Below are 17339 nucleotides of genomic sequence, written 5' to 3'. Positions count from 1 at the left end.
GCGCCAGGAAGGCCTTCTCCCGCTTCTTGGCCTTGTACTGGAAGCGCTTCTTGAGCGACTCCTTGTCGAAGCGTCCTCCCCAGGTCACGACTGCGGTGCTTGTGGCGCCGACGCTCCTTGTTGGAGCCTCCCTCGTCGCGGTCGCGGTGGCGGTAGTAGTCGAAGGAGTTGTTCTGGCCACCGCCGGACTTCTTGGGGCAATCGGCGATGAAGTGGTTCAGATCGCCGCAGTTGTAGCACCCGGGGTTCTTCTTCCTCTGCCTGTTGTGGTAGACGCACTAGAACTTGCTGATCAGGAGGCACAAGTCGTCGTCGCCCATCGTCTCCAGCTGCTCATCTGAAACATAAGGCAAAGAGGCAAGAGAAAAGCCAAGAGCATAGTCAGCGTTAGAGCTCGATCCACCTGGGCCAGTCACAAGAGCGACGCTCTTGGAAGGAGGGGCACCATTGAGCTTGGCTCGTGTTTGGTTATCCACCTCCGTGGCCTTGAGCTTGCTGAAAAGCTCGTTCACGGTCAGAGTCTCATAGCCTGCAGACTCAATAATCGTGTTCACCTTGAGATCCCACACAGAGCGATCAAGTGTGTAAAGCAACTTGAGGGCCTTCTCGTGCTCTGTGTACTCAAGGGCACCAGTAGATCTGTTCGCATTTACCTTGTTCACAATCGACTGAAAACGACTGAACATCAGGTCAATGCTCTCACCCGGCTCCTGTGTGAAGTTCTCGTACTCACGCCGGTGAGTCTCGAACAGTCTGGCCTTCACCTGAGATGTACCCTCGTGGTAGTTCCCAAGGCACGTCCAAATTTTGTGAGCTTCCTGAAAACCCTGGACGCGTGAGAACTCCGCACAAGAAACGCCAGTGAACAAGGCATTGACGGCCTTGGCGTTAGCCTCGTGCTGGGTCACCTGGAGAGGTGTGGTCCGAATAGCAAGCACCTCGTAAAGGTGGTTCGTGGTAATCTCCCAGACATCGGCTCCCATGCTCTGCAGGAAGGCTCTCATGCGAACCCTCCAGTAGGCATAGTCCTCGCCGGAAAACACCGGGATCTTACCAAGACTCGCCATGGTCGCCGAGTGGTTTTCGAACCGGTTAAGGTATTGAAAACCTCAACCAAGCTCTAATACCAATTGAGGGACCGAAGCCGGTGACCAGAGGGGGGTGAATGGGAGCCGATCAAAATTTCTTCGAAATCCGAATCGTCGACCTATGTCCCAAAATTACCTAAACGCTCAAGCGTTCTGACCAGAGTTTGGAATAGCTATGGAAAAGCTAAACCAACACAAAAAGGCCTCGAACGAGCGAGCGAACCCACAAAGCAAATCGGAAGCGAATTGGGAAAACTGCAGAACTGATCTGCCTGGACCGGTCTGACTGGTGCGCTGGACCGGTCTGACCGGTCTTGGCTGTTCAAGAACTAGCAGACCGGTCTGACCGGTCTTGCCTACCGGTCTGACCGGTGGCACCCAGAAAACCCCCAAAAACTTGGATTCAAACGACGAATCTCAACCAAACGTCCACAAAAATTGATGAAACTTGGGGGATAGCTTCGCCCCTACCCCGTGAACATATCCCTAAGAGATCTCGTGCTAAAGATCAAAGAATCTTGAGAATTATGGGGGGATAAAAAAGGATTGGTGTTTTCTCAAAAACTCAAGAACTTCAAATCTGAAGAGCTCGTGATTCCAGAGCGTTTGGCACGAAGCAAGAAGCACGGGAATCACTCCAAAGAGCTCTACGAACCGTCGCAATCAAGTGCATCAAAATCGAAACGAAAATTAATCACAAAATGCACAAGAGGGACGGAATTGAATTGATTCAAAAGCCCAGAGGGCACAAGGAGGATGGGGCCTCCTTTCCCAATCAAATCCAATACAAACTCTCACGAATCCATGGACTAATTCTACTCTAAAGAGAAGAACAGGGGGAGAGAGACACAGGGGCGGCGCCCTGGAGAACAGAGGAGTCCACGATCAGATTACAAAAGCCGCAATTAACCTAACACAAGTGAAGGGGTATTTATACCCACGGGACCGGTCAGACCGGTACGCTGGACCGGTCAGACCGGTTGGTTAGACCGGTCAGACCGGTGCCAGGGACCGGTCAGACCGGTTGGCCTGCAGCACCCCCTATACACGATCTCATCCGACGGCCGAGGTTCTTTCTTCGGAACGAAGTCTTCTCCACGATGCCGCCTTCTTGATGAAGATCCAGTCCGCGGTTTTGGAGGGTCTGCGAAACCCGGGTAGGTGGCCGGTTTTGAGAAAACTGCCAAAACCTCACGCGCGGGAAGATTCCCGCCTTCACACCGTGGCCCTAGACGTCGTTCCTGCCTCGGCCTTCTGACGGCCCTAGACGCCGCCCAACACCCGTCACCTCCTCGCCCGCAGCGAGGCCCTAGACGCCGTCGACGCCCGTCACCTCCGTCAGTCCCGAGACCGACGCCCGTCACCTCCACAACTTGGCGTCTTCAACCGCCGTCCGCCTCCTTGGTTTTGTGGCGCAAACCAAGAAACCCGCCTTCCGTCGTCGCTTGCTCCCTCGATCCAGGAGTGGACGCCACAGCTACCGCCCGGTCCGAGCTCCGGTCCCGGCTGCCCTTCACCGCCGTCCACCACACGGTCCATCGGCCACAACACCTCCACGGAAGCTCCCCGTCGACACTCGACGCCCGTGTACCTGCAATCCAAAGACCAAGCGCATGATCACACCGCACGGTTGACAATTCACTCATCACAAGCAGGATAGAGTACTCAACATTCCTCACCTTGTGTTCTTCACGCTCACTATCCCAGCTAGACATGTAATGCAAATTTACAATTCGGCAGATCGAAACATTGACAGCTACGCCGGCAGTGCGCGCCGGGTCAAGCATGTGCCGAGGCGGGGCTTCCCCGGCGGCCTGACGACCGAAAGCAGAGCCATTCTTGCATCGCCCCTAGTTGTCTTCGGCGATGGACTAGCAATGGCGGTAGAGCCATCTTTAAGTTGCCGGATGCTGCCGATGTGCCAAGAACACACTAGTGTTCATGTTCTTACGTGGGTGCTTGCGCATCCACTGGTGATGCTGTTCATCGCCTCTGTGTGCATAAGAACTGATTTCTTACCTTCTTACCTCTTTAGCTCATGTAGAACTCCGTGCTGACAACGTGTTAGAAACCAGGGTTTTTCACACACTCATGAACATAGCACACATGAACAGGAAGAGAGAGTTCTTTCTGTATTCGTTCTGATCTTATTGTTACATACACTGAGGGTAGCCTCCTATTTATAGGAAGAGGAGGATGTCATGCAATGTGAACTCCCTGACTTTGTTCTCCCTCTTTTATTTAATTAGCTAGCCACATTCAGAGTCACATGTTCACATTTGTTCATTGACATTGATTCATAACAGTTCCATCAGAGAATCGATTACTAGCATGTTTTCAATTGTTGCTCAGATCTCTTTCGCGCTGCATTATATATACCGTATTTATTGCTCTTCCGTGATCTCTTGGCAGCCAGTACAAATATATTTTCTTCAGTAGTATATCAACATTACAGACGTGCGATTGAGTTCGATTTCCGGCCGGTGACTTTCGTGGCCTCGTCACTCATGACGTTGGTTGCAGCATGTGCTATACCGAGTGTATTTTATTTTTCTTGACTACCTTCCCCTCGGCCTCCGCTTGCTCGATTGGAGGACTTAATTTCAGCATGATGGAATGGTGGCGATAGGTGTTACTTGGCGCAAACGAGCTTTTCCTTTCTGTCTTTGATTACTTCGTAGCATTACAGAAAAAAGGGAAAAAGATAAAAGAAACCAAGAAAATGCAATAAAATCTACAAAATTTTTCATTATTTCTATATTTCTTTATTTTTTGGGTGGGTGAGTAGAGAACTCCGCCCATGCAATTTTAAGATAACACTTAATTCCGCATAGCTGCTCCCAAGCCCAGGAAAAGGAGGAGGGGCTACCCATTGGTCAGTTCAACCACAAACATGCTAGGTTTGAACAGTACTGCATCGGAGGACAAACAATGTCTTGATAGTATTTTTACACAAATGCGAATCTATTGTGCGAGAGAATGTATTTTTTCTTTTAGTTTTTTAGAAAATCACGGTAATGTAAAATATTTCCTGATTGTTTATGGTAGAAAATTATCAAGTCGTTTCAAGTGTCAGAGAGCCTCGTAAAGCTAACTTCAGCCTGGGACTATATATCACAATTGTAGAGAGTCGGATTTTAAGAAACGAAAAATACGATTCAATTTCATGCTCACTGCACCGTCGGCTCTTCCCTCCCCATCCCTGGTGACCGGCTCCTGTACCCTCACTCCACCCCAAGGTTCAAAATTTCGGTGAAATTTCGGCGAAATTTCGGTATTTTTTTCGTTTTCGGTAGTTACCGGGAGGTGGAATTTCGGTAAATTTCGTTTCAAAATTCAAAAATTCAAAAAAATTTGTAAAAAAATATGTAAAAAATATGATAAAAAACTAGGTGTTTTTCTAAGCAAATAGGACTAGAACACACTCAAATCTAAGATCATTTGCTAGGCTAAAATTAACATTTGAAACCGTAATTTGAATGACTCGTCATTTCATGTGCAAAAATTTGTTTTCTCCCCTCGACTTCAACTAGACTTTGGTTTATCATGATATTGGTGAGGTACCTTTTCAATTTCATATGCATACCTACAACTAGGATGATGATCCATCGGCCGGCCCGGGTGGACTATACTCTCATCAGTAGACTAGTAGATCTGGTTTCCTCGTGCTGTCCAATTAGGCTCGTCGTCAATCTTGCTTCGCTTTTGCCTTTTGCATCTGCTTTTATATTATCATCTAGCAGCTCTCTTTTTTTGTATGTAGCGGTGAGATCGAATGAGATGGCAGCTAAAGCCCTCTGTCTGCTGTAGTCTATTATTCTTAACCAGGCCCTCGATCTGGCTCTTCTTCTAGCTTTGTAGCCGGTAACTGTGGAGACTTGGGAGTTTTTTTTTGAAGTTGTGGCCATTGCTGATACGTGTTAAATTCCATTGGCAATTCTTCTCCATTGGCAACTACAGATTAAGTCAGTTGTGGCCTTTGATCTGCCCCCACTTCGTGGAAGAAAGCTTTGCATTGCAATAGTAGGTCGGTGACTGTAACCTTATTCCAGTGAATTTCCTCCGACGCCATTCCAGTCCCGAGGATAAGAAGAGAAGGTCAAATTCTTGCATCCACAGCATACATGTGACCAAAATCTTAGGCCACAAGAGAATTGTCACCATCTATAGAGCAGGGAAAAACTTTCCGTTGGAAAACTGCCGGAAAACACACCTTTCAGAATGCTTTAACAATTCTCTATACAAATTGAATCAAACAAAAAATTCAAACACTGTCACATGAATTGATAACCAATTCAAATCATGTTTGTCCTGGATTTAAAACAACTTTCAATTGGTCAACTAATGTCCCTAAAAATTTATAGGAATATCCGCCATAACAAGAATAATAAAAGTCCAGTTGAGGCCTAAGAGAGAAAATGAAAGTTGTCACATGAAATGACAAGACTTTTAATTGGTAGTTTTTGAAATAATCAAATAACTTTCAAACCATTGCTCAAATGAAAAAGTTCCTAAAACAAAAGTTGTAGATCTCGAAAAACTGAACAAAGTTGGTATTCAAAAGTTTTTCATTTGACCTCGGGAACAGTACGAAAATCACAACGGACATCATTTTCTGGTCGAAATCACCGAAATTTCGGTCGAAATCACCGAAATTTCGGTCGGAATTCACCGAAATTTCGTTTTTTGAATTTGAATTCTCTTTCCGTTCGGAATTAGCGAAATTCGGCGAAATTTCGGCCGAAATTTCGTTTCCGGCAAACGGCGGGATTCGGAAAAAAAACGAAAAGATAAACCCTGCTCCACCCTCGCCATACGTCTCCTGCGGTCAGATTTGGCCTAGGTGGCATGCCGGGGCGGAATCAGCCTCGGCAGCGGCACACCCTGCTGGCCTCGGAGCAATGGTGGGTAGACACAGCCACGGTGGGCCGCCATGCCCAACGGCACAATACATCATGGCTCCGCGCCTGTAGGCTCTTTTTTTCTTCCTCACTTTTCGATGAACCTTTTGAACTACTTTTATTTATTTAATAAATTTCAGTAGGGGGTGCCCTCCTGATTGCCTAAAAAAAAGAGCCAGTGACCTGGGCACGGCGGCCCGATATAGCACAACATGGTCACATGACTAGGCAAATGCACGACACAGTGTCGTGCCAGTGCCGTACGGTCCTGTTGGCCATCTATTAGTTCAAAATGAAGAATCACGAGAAGAGTTGAGAGAAACGAAGAGCTCATGTGGCCGGCCCAATGCTTCAATATCACATGGCCGGACCAATACTTCAATATACAAAAGCAGAGAACTAAGCTTCAATACACCACACCTACCGCACAACAAGCAAGTAGATATAGTAAACTATATCATCACTTGGTTCAATTTACCCCCTAATTGAATTTGTCTTTTTATTTCTCCATGCATAAGTGGAATTTTAAACTCAAATTTTACAAGGTGGTAGTAGACATCACAAAGAATGTAAAAAAATATATTGTGAATTTTCATCAATATTTTTTTATAAATTTATATTTCAATGATTGATTTTTTATTAAATGCACTACCCCGTCAAGATGCTGATGAAAAAATCATGATGCATTTTCTTAGCATATTTCATGATGCCTACCATCATCTCACAAAATTTTAACTTAAGATTCCACTTGTGCATGGAGAAACAAAAAAGATAAAATGTGTTATGGGATATATTGAACGAAATGATATAGTTTAGAGGGCAAACTGAACCAAAAAATAGTTTAGGGGGTAATTCGGACTTTGGCCATAGTTGAGGGTAGTAATTTGGATTTTTTTCTATAGTAAATATAGGTAGAGTGGCCAGTCTTGAGAGTTCACCAACCAAGGATGTGGTTAACTAACCGGAGTTCCATCTGCATTTTTTTTCTAGTTGTATTGTATGAAGTAGCCTGGCGACCCATGCATGGAGGCCATGTGAATGAGCACACCGAGGCCCGTAAATCTATACGGCGCCATGATGGCCAGTGCACTTGGCATCTTAAACAAAAATGAAATTCTACCCCGTCAGGAGTAGTATAAGCTCAAAGTCACACGAGACAGGCAGGCCTCCCCCGACACCCCAATGTTGACAAATGAAGAATCCCGAGGAGGAGGTGAGGCAAGCCAACAAACAATAGACATACAGTAATACAGAAGCACTAGCGCTTTTTCAGCCCCCACACCTCAATCTGCTAATGGGTTGGGCCAAAACCAGTTTTATGGGTTGGTTTTTTTATTTGGGCCAACTAGTTTGGTGGTAATCGGGCTGAGATAGCTAATGGATTGGTTCGGTTTGGATTCATGATTTAAGTGGGTCAATCCGGTCTGGGCTGGTTTGCTCATAGATCCCGTCATCTCATCCGTCGTCCTCATTGGCTCAACAACGGCGGCGGCAGCGCAGCAGCTGCGCATGGCGTACTAGGACCAGGGTTTCATTTACCGACCGGACCGGCCAAACCGCCGGGGTCCGGTACCGGTATACCGGTCCGGTTTGGCCGGAAACCGGTCGGTACCGGTCGAATTCAAATTTGAATTCAAAAAACTCAGTTCAACCGGTTCGTACCGGTATACCGGCCGGTTAGACCGGTTTACCGGCCGGTTTGACCGGTTTAAATTCAAATCCAAATTTAAAATCGCATGTGTAACCGGTTTGGAACGGTATACCGGCCGGTTTGAACGGTTTACCAAGTGGGCCTTAATGGGCCGTCTCGTTTTTTTTTCTTTTTCTTTTTTGGTTTAACTTTAAATGCCCAAAAAGTATGTTAAACGAAAGAATTTTTGAGAAAATTTGACACCATTAGATTCGTCACACCTTAAAGTATTTTTAGGAATTTTTTGGAAATTTTTCATTTTTTTTGAATTCAAATTTGAATTTTGAATTTGAGCCGGTTTAGTACCGGCCCAAACCGAAACTGGACCGGACCGGTTTGACCGGCCGGTCAAACCAGACCGGTTCCCACCGGTTTTGTAAACCCTGACTATGACATGCCGGGCGCTAAGAAGGCTGCCGGCAAGGCGTACTCAAGCTGCGACCCATTCAAGCTGGAGCCCTGGATCTCCGACCGCGTCGTGCTCCTCGTGGAGAACTCGCTGGGCGGCAGCATCCACCGCAACTACGGTCTGCTGCTCCGGCACTAGCTCCACATCGTCTGCAAGGTGAAGTTCCCCATCCGTTACAAAGGCTTTTCACTCGAAATCTCCTTTAATCTTTTGGTAGACCTGATTGGCGAGAGTGGTCTTGCCCAGGCCTGCACACCCAACGATGGCCAGAGCCCTGACTTGCTGCGAGGGCTCCTCCTCTCCCTCTGGCATCAGGCAGCGGATGATCTCATCCCTGGGTCCGTCGAGCCCGACGAGCTTCTCGGTCTCCTCCCATAGCGCGCGCATCCGGAGGTCAACCTTGTTGCTAGGAGAAGCACCGACGAGGCCGTCGAGCTTGTATCTCTTCTGCCTCTTGCTCTCCTCGATGGCACGATCCTTGAGCTCTTTGATCTGGTGAGCGACCTGGTGGGACACTCTGATCTTCTTGAACTTGCGCGCCAGCTTGGCACCGAGGCGACCTGCTTCTCTGGCATCGTCAGCACGACCGAGCCGGGCGACGGAGAGATCGATGCAATCCTCGACGTCGTAGGCCAGCTCCCGCACCCTGTCGCGCCACCCCTTGTTGATGGCGTCAAGCTCCTCGACTTCCGCCAGCACGTACAGCAGGTCGTTCATGGCGCTCAGCTCGGAAACTCGATGTCCTTGCGGACGCCCTTGGCAAGCTTGTACTCCTCGTGGAGCAGATCCGCCAGCTTTCCGAGGACGGAGCTCATTACTCCGGCCGCTGCGCTCACAATCGCTCTCTCCATGACGCATGAATTCCAACGGAGGAGAGCTAGGTGCGTGGACGATGGCTGTTCTTGTTCTTGAGACTACTCTACCTTAGCTTGCTTAAGAGATGGACTACTAGCACTAGCAGGGTAGGTGAGTGAGGCGACTAATCCCCCCTGACTGAGTCGGATCGATCCCAAATGCAAGAGCAGCTACAGTGGAACAACACGTCAGTCCACATGTATCGTAGCCGCTCAATACACAACTGGGGAAGGGAGAATCGAGAAAGAGAGAGAGAGGAGAGGAGAGAGAAGAGCTAGCAGACAGGGCGCCAGTCACGCGGCCGGCTGAGCAAGAGTACACAACTAATCTCTCTTGTTTTTTACTCTTTTCATCTGTACGTATCCGATAATGTCACGTTCAACACCTTGGAGACAGCAACACACTAGGTAGTTTAAGTAAAACTTAAACCCATCTCCTGCTTTGCGACGTACCACCATGGCTACCTAATCCCACTACTAGAAAATTGGCCATTTGCCGAGCAGAAGAGGAAATGTCTCGATACTGATTTCCAATCAGTACTATGAAACGAGACAAAATGTCTCGGTTCTATCACCGTGTCATTTATCCTGTACCAAAAGGCTCTTAACCTCTTACCTTGTGCATATCCTTCTAACTGAGTCGGATCGATCCCAAATGCAACAGCAGCTACAGTGGAGCCACATGTCAGTCCACTTGTATTGTAGCCGATCAATACACAACTGGGGAAGGGAGAATCGAGAAAGGAAGAGAGAGAGAGGAGAGGAGAGAGAAGAGCTAGCAGACAGAGTGCCAGTCACGCGGCCGGTTGAGCAAGAGTACACAACTAATCTCTATTGTTTGTTTCATATATACGTATCCGATCGAGTCACGTTCAACACCTTGGACGTATTCATCCTACTCGGCTCAGCAACGGCGGCAGCAGCGCAGCAGCTGCGCATGGCGTACTAGGACATGCCGGGCGCTAAGAAGGCTGCCGGCAAGGCGTACTCAAGCTGCGACCCATTCAAGCTGGAACCCTGGATCTCCGACCGCGTCGTGCTCCTCGTGGAGAATTCACTGGCCAGCAGCATCCATCGCAACTACGGTCTGCTGCTCCGGCACTAGCTCCATATCGTCTGCAAGGTGAAGCTCCCCATCCGTCTGTCCGTAGATCCCCGTAGATCCACTGGATACTTCTCCCCTCTCCCATGGATCGATAAGAATCCTGCTAGCCTCATGGATTCCTAGCTCGATCTCGCACTCTGGTTGCTAGCCCCTCATTCTGCGTGTTCCTAACCCCATGTATTACTGTAAGCTGTACTTCTGATTTTGATCTGTGATATGGCATATTGACTCTAACTCTTATATGGTCCGGATCTCAAACCATTACCAGGTTGACCCACACCCACACGCTACCACAGCAATCTTGAGAGAGAGCTCACCGGCGGCAGTCATGGATCTGGTGACGGGGGCGATGGGCAACCTCGCCCCCAAGCTGTATCAGCTGCTCCAAGGTGAATACGAGCTGCAGAAGGGTGTGAGGAAGAAGCTCGAGTTCCTCGATCAGGAGTTGGAGAGCATCAAGCCTGCCCTTGACCAGGTGGCACAAGTGCCGTGGGATCAGCATCACACGCAGGTCAAGGTCTGGGCGCGTCAGATGAGGGAGGCGTCCTACGACATAGAAGATCTGCTCGACACCTTCCTTGTGCGTGTCCAGGGTTCTGAGGCCATTGACCAGAGCAAGCTCAAACGCGCCCTGAAGAAGATGGGTGGCCTGTTCGGCAAAGCCAAGGCTCGGCGTGACATTTCTAGTGCCATCGAAGACATCAAGAAGCAACTCCGGGAGGTGGCTGACCGGCGCGACAGGTGCAAAATCAACGAGATTGTGGCCAAACCTGCTGACACTTCGGCAATTGATCCTCGTCTTGAGGCTATGTACAAAGAGGTGACTCAGCTCATTGGTATTGATAAGTCAAGAGGTGAGCTCCTATCAATGCTTTCGTCGCCCCAGGGGAATGAGGTGTCCCATGAGAAGATGAAGACAGTTTCAGTTGTCGGAGTTGGAGGATTGGGCAAGACAACTCTTGCCAAAGCAGTGTATGATGAGCTTAAATCGCAATTTGATTGTGGGGCTTTTGTTCCGGTTGGTCGAAATCCTGACGTGAAGAAAGTCCTAAGAGACATTCTTATAGATCTTGACAAGAAAGAATTCAGGGAGCCGAAATATGATATATTGGACGTAAGGCAGCTCATCAACGAACTCAAAGATTTCCTCCAAAGCAAGAGGTATGAATTATTAGCCATTTTCTGATACTCCGCGCTGCAAATTAAGAGTGTATTTTCCACTGTAATTCTATCATTAGTGCAGTATAGAATTATTTTGTTACACCGGTGCTAACAACCCAAAAGTGCCAAGTTTGGTATGCTTACATGGTTTTAAATAGCGGGCTATAGCCCCACTATAGCCCCGCTATAGCCTTCTTACAGAATCTCCGCTACGCTATTTGTATTTGTGCCACTATAACAGCTATGGAAGCTAATTGAGCTATAGCTGTGCTAAATGGCATAGCTTTAGCGCCACTATAGCCTTATACTTAGCTCGGTGCTACTGCTTTGGTCGTTTTGACAACTGAATATTTGATTGTATTAATTTTGATGTATTATCAACTTAAATAATGTTCCTGTAGCCCTAGAAATATATTTATGTTTATGAAATTCCCTAATTACTATGTTTTTGTGCATCTATTACTTGTATTTTCCATGGTTCAGTGGTAAACTGCTATTTGTCATAGCCCGCTATAGCCTCTTAGCCTCGGAAAAAATACGCCGCTATTTATCATAGCCCGCTATTTAAAACCATGTATGCTTACCATTTCATGCATATATCTTTGGATCTTAATTAAAACATTAACTAATTATTATGAATGTTGTTAACTTATTATCGATCGGTCAAAATGTACAATGTAATTCTTTGAAATGATGATTTTTTAAAATCCTTCATCTAGTCATAATAACTCCTTGTTTTGTAGATGGCTTAGACATATTTTACTAACGGAGGCTCTTGACATGCAGATATTTTATTGTTATCGACGATGTATGGGAGACAAGATATTGGAAGAAAATAGAATTGGCTTTGGTTGAGAATGACAGAGGAAGTATAGTAATGAAAACTACACGTAAATCAGAAGTTGCGACCGGTGTTATTTACCAGCTACGACCACTCTCAGATGATGACTCCAAAATGTTGTTATTCACAAGGCTGTTTGATAGTGGAGGTGAGCGTCCTGCAAATCTTCCTGCCGAAGCATGTGAAAAGATTATGAAAAAATGTGGTGGTGTACCATTAGCTATCATCACAATGGCTAGTATGCTTGTGGGTAAAAAAACGGAAGACTGGCTTGCTGTGTGCAACTCTCCTGGTTTCTATCGCGGTAATGATGGCCAGCAAGCACATGATACTGAGTGGATATTGTCTCTTAGCTACTATGATCTGCCTATGCATCTAAAGACTTGCTTATTGTATCTAAGTGTGTATCCCGAAGACTATTTCATTCTGAAAGATAGATTGATATGGAAATGGATAGCTGAAGGTTTCGTGGAGATCAAAACAGGAACCAGCTTGTTTCAGCTGGGGGAGGAATACTTCAATCAGCTCGTAAATAGAAGCATGATCCAGGCAGTCTGGGATGTGGACGAAGGTGGGGACATATATGCGTGCCAAGTTCATGACATGGTGCTCGATCTCATCCGTGGCTTGTCATACGAAGAAAACTTTGTGACTATCTCAAATGATGACAAAGTCACGTCACCTTCAGGAAACAAGGTGCGCAGATTAGCTCACCAGAACAGAGTGATGAAGCAATTAACCCAGCAGGAAGATGACACGGGCATGGCAAGAGTGAGGTCATTGGTTGCCTGTAGGTGTGATATTGGAAGTTGGGTCTTGCATCCAAGCTTTAAACTCTTGCGTGTGCTAGCTTTAGAGCGATGCAACTGTGAAAAAGGCTGGCAGGGTCTTAAGCACCTTGGAGATCTACTTCATTTGAGGTACCTTGGGCTACAAGGTGCATCTGGTATTTATGAGCTCCCGGAAGAAATAGGAAAGCTCAAGTTTCTACAGATACTTGACTTGGTCAATTCTGGCATACAGGTACTGCCATTTGGCGTTTGCCAGTTAACGCAGCTGGTCTGCCTACGTGGTGACTCCCATACGCTCGCGCCGGATGGGTTGCTGAAGAAGGTGACGTCATTGGAGGAGCTGCGAATAAGTATCGACAACCTGAATGACGAGTCCAAGCGGCAATTTGTGAAGGCCCTCGGCAACCTGAGCGAACTCAGAGTGCTTCGCATTTATGGTTTTTCGGAAGGGACGGTGCAGTCGGATCTCCACAAGCTCCAGCAGATATCACAAAGTTATGAAGCCCCATTGGCGGAGTGGGACAGGGTGGTGCTTTCACAGCATCTCCATAGTTTGATACTACCAAGTGTAGTGCTCCGTCGGCTGCCATCATGTATTAACCCTGCACGTCTCCCCAGCCTATGCTACTTGGACTTGTTTGTGGAAGATATAGACGAGGCCGGTCTGCGAGCCGTGGGCGGGTTGCCACAGCTCCGTCGGCTCAATCTTCATAGGCCTCGGCCGTCGATGGCTTCTTCCACAGAAACTGTTGTTATTGCCGGCGATGGCTTCTTCCAGAAGTTGCGACATTGCATTTTCTCGGGCTGGATGGTGCAGTTTGTGGTCAACGAGGACTCGGCTTGTGTTTCATTTAGCCTCTGGAATGGAAAGCAGCAGGGTGCTCTGGCGGCCTTTGGTTCCAGCACAGAGGACGAGTCCTCCAGCAGATCAGTCCCACCAACCGTGATGCCAAATCTCCAAGAGCTCGCTTTTCGTGTTCCCGTCAGGGCCCTATACAAGGATGGGAACGATAGCTGCCGCAGCCTGGGGTTGCACTGCCTCCCTTCGCTTCGCAGAGTCACAGTATATGTCGACTGTGAGGGTGCCTCTCCTGATGACGTGGAGAAAGCAGAGGCTGAGCTGAGGCACGCAGCACAACTCCATCCCAACAGCCTCATGCTCGATCTAGATCGATGGAATGAAGATCAAATGATGCGACACTCAACGGATCAAATCGGCGATCAGGTACATACCAGATGCTCTGCTCACTCGGGTTCGTATGTGAATTCAACAATTTTTATTTTTTTTTACTGATGATCGAATTCCTTCCCGCTTCCAGTCCAAGGATGGTGATGATTTGTGTGAGGAGGAAGAGGAAGAGGAAGGTGAGGTCTCATCTGCTGGCGATGAGGTCATTGCCACGGAGTTAGGAGCCGATCCCACCAGCGCTTGAATCGGTTGGACGCAAGTCATCCTTATTTCCTTCCCGTAGCATACATGTCAGCATACTCATTTCGGACCCCTGCATTCTACTTCAACATTATTATTATTTCTTCATCTGTTTCATTTTCTTTGGTTTCTTCCGTTGCACTACCTTCTTCCACGTTAATAGTCCGTCTGGGAATCAGTTACTAGCATGCGTGTTTTCAATGTTCCTCAGTTCGCTGGCAAACAGACTGTATTTTACTTCCTCCAGGTATACATATAATTAAGGAAAAGGTCCAATTTACTAATCCAATGAAGATTCTCTTACTTCTCGGTCTATTTTATTTTATTCTTTTTCTACCATCTTCTTGGATGTTATGCCATGAATATGTTACTATAATGTTTTTGCTTTGGTAGGTTAGATTGCATGCGGCATTATACCCAATTTATTGATCTTTAATAATTGCATTAATACACAAATTAAATCTCTTGGTAGCCACTCCTCGGCATATCAAATTTCATTCAGTAGTATTGCACATGTCCGATCCGTTCTTGTGTCTGAGTTCCATTTCCGATGACTTTCGTCGCTCATTAACGTTGGTTTCAGCGTGTGGAAGATTTTAGGTTTCTTGACCACCTTCTCCTCTTCCCTCTCTCAGGTCCAGCTTGGCTTGCTCAATGGGAGGACTTAATTTCACCACGTTGGAATTGTGGCACTACGTGTGACCTGGCGCAAATGGGGCATTCCTGTCTATCTTTGTGGGTCCATGTACTTTCATTGCTTCTTAGCTTAGAAAAAACAAAAAAAAATAGAAAACTAGAAAAAACAAAAAATGAAAACCTAAAAACTACAAAAATGCATTATTTCTATATTTCTTTTTTTGGGTTCATTGCTTCTTAGCTTAGAAAAAAAACAGAAAACCAGAAAAAAAATGCAAAACCTAAAAACTACAAAAAAATGCATTATTTCTATATTTCTTTTTTTTGGGGTGGGTGGGTAGGGAACTCCGCCTATGCAACTTGAAGTAACACTTAATTTCGCATAGCTGGTCCCAAGCCTAGAAAAAAGGAGGAGGGGCTACCCATTCACATTGCTGAGATGTTGTAACACTTTAACTGTTTGGTCATATGGTTTTGTTCCCATCGTTCTTATGGTTTTAAGCCCATCGGTCAGTTCCACAACAAAAATATTCTCAGATTTGAATAGTGCTGCATCCTAGGAACAAAGATCGTCATAGACTATAGGTCTTGATGGTGCTTTTATGAAAATACGAATCTGTTGTGTGAGAATTTTTTTTTCTTTTTGTTTAGTATATTACAGTAATGCTGAACTTTTGATTTTCCCATGGCTATCTTAGGATGCTCTTACTTTTAGTGGTAGATAGAAAATTATTAAACCGTTTCAAGTGTCACAAGACCTCATCATCAAGCTAAGCTACCTCATTATTAACTCGTCAGCTTCAGTCGTGGAGTATTCTCGCCACCTACCGTTGATTTGCTTTCAAGTTTTGGAGCTGTTACCTTACCACATAAATATTCAGTGGGTTTCTCTAGAGGCGCCCCCTTCCCTAGAGGCGCGCAGGGCACATCTAGGGTTTCTCCCGAGGCCGCCTTCTTCTTCGTGACGGTGCTAGGGTTTGAAATCAGTGGCGGTGGTGGAACCGGGACATGCCGCAGCCACCTCCAGGCGGGACGGATCCATAGACCTCTGGACCCCGGAGGCTGCCCTCGGCGCAGTCAACGCCGACGAGGAGATAGGATCCAGCCTCGACGCCCGCCGGTCCAGCCTCGGTGGCCATGGATCTGGCAAGGTGGGTTGTTCCCTCCTCTACTCCTCCAATCTCCAGCACACCCCGCTCTTCGTCCCCCATGAGCCCGGCCCCTCTCAATCCCCTCCTGCTCCAGGTATGCCCTCCCTTTCTCTTCCCTTTCTACTGTGGGTAGGTCCCTGACTAGGTGTGTGATGCGTCTTGGGTTGCTTCGGTAATGTGTTCGATGATATGCCTCTGAGGTTATCCTTGCATTGGTTTGATAAATTGTTAGTTCCCCTTCACAGATCAGACAAACTCTAGGTAAAAGGCCTCTAGCTCCTCCTTGATGTGTTGTATTTATGCAAATTGTTCCTGTTCTGAATAATCTAGTTCTTACACTTGATATGTGATGAAGAATTATTTATAAGCTCCAGAACATGCTATATGCGAAGGTGTATATACTCTAAACCTGTGCTTGTATAGGCTATAAAACAAGCATTTGACCTGTATTGAAAGTATTCTCTATATGGCTCAAAAAGTTTGGATGTTCTGTTGAGAACATTTGTTTGTTGACTGAACATATTCTCTATATGGCTCAAAAAGTTTGGCATCTTTCTTGTTCTGAACATGTTTATGCAAGTATGATCTCTGCATATCCATCTGGTACTTATTTGAATTATATTGTGGATCCATGTCTTAGTTTTTATTTGGACATGAGCCTACTTTCAATAAAGAAAACTGATAGTAAGGACCCAATAATTTTCACTTCTTTTGGTGCCCCTCTGCACTTCATCCTGATCTTAAATTCTGCTTAATCGTAGATGCAATTCATGCACAATTGAGCGAAAACTCATTGATAACCGTCTCTGTTGCTGAAGATATATCATAAAACATGAATATAGCTTTGTTCTAGGAAGCATTATGTTGCTCTTTCATTGATAATCGTCTTTCTCAATGCACATTCATGGGATGCAGCTGTAAAAAGCTTTCCCAAGGAACACCAGATATAACCCGGTGATCTTTCTTGTTCCAAAGTTTATTTTGGTTGCTTGTTTATATATTTTCTTGCACCTGTATCAGCTTTATGTGGTATCAAGATTAATTACTATATTGCTGCTATGTTTCTCTTTATCAGCTTATTGCAGCTTGGCTTCTGGCAATTGCTATGATGTATGACGGTGTATCTTTGTTAATCCTTTTTCCGGTATTGAATACACTTGGAGCATGAATTACCTTCTGAACCTTCTATCACTTGAGTTTCTTTATAACATATCATTGCTGGTAGCATTTGGTGCAGAAAAACTAACAATTCGGTTTGGTCTACAGGTTATGGTTAAAAAGGG

At 46.3% G+C, this 17339-nt stretch overlaps 2 protein-coding genes across 5 annotated transcripts; one reads left to right on the top strand and one right to left on the bottom strand.

Moving 5' to 3' along the window:
• The first annotated feature begins 8068 nt into the window (after nt 1-8068).
• Nucleotides 8069-15409, top strand: LOC120663058 (disease resistance protein RGA5-like). Of its 4 annotated transcripts, none has more exons than XM_039942094.1 (5): nt 8069-8244; nt 10316-11208; nt 12772-14065; nt 14160-14319; nt 14905-15409. In XM_039942094.1, the coding sequence occupies exons 2-4, from the start codon at nt 10376-10378 to the stop codon at nt 14271-14273; spliced, it is 2241 nt and encodes a 746-aa protein (XP_039798028.1). In that variant the 5' UTR covers nt 8069-8244; nt 10316-10375; the 3' UTR covers nt 14274-14319; nt 14905-15409. The 4 variants fall into 4 exon arrangements, with proteins under 4 accessions (XP_039798028.1, XP_039798027.1, XP_039798025.1 ...); XM_039942093.1 differs by having other exon boundaries at nt 11995-14065; nt 14166-14319; XM_039942091.1 differs by having other exon boundaries at nt 11995-14065.
• Nucleotides 8275-8805, bottom strand: LOC120659132 (disease resistance protein RGA5-like). The gene has a single exon (XM_039937185.1). It carries the CDS (start codon nt 8803-8805, stop codon nt 8275-8277), a length of 531 nt encoding a protein of 176 aa, XP_039793119.1.
• Nucleotides 15410-17339: the final 1930 nt, after the last annotated feature.

Source organism: Panicum virgatum, chromosome 2N, assembly GCF_016808335.1.
Source record: "Panicum virgatum strain AP13 chromosome 2N, P.virgatum_v5, whole genome shotgun sequence".
NCBI classification, from domain to species: Eukaryota; Viridiplantae; Streptophyta; class Magnoliopsida; order Poales; family Poaceae; genus Panicum; species Panicum virgatum.
This window is presented reverse-complemented; position numbering and strand designations above follow the sequence as displayed.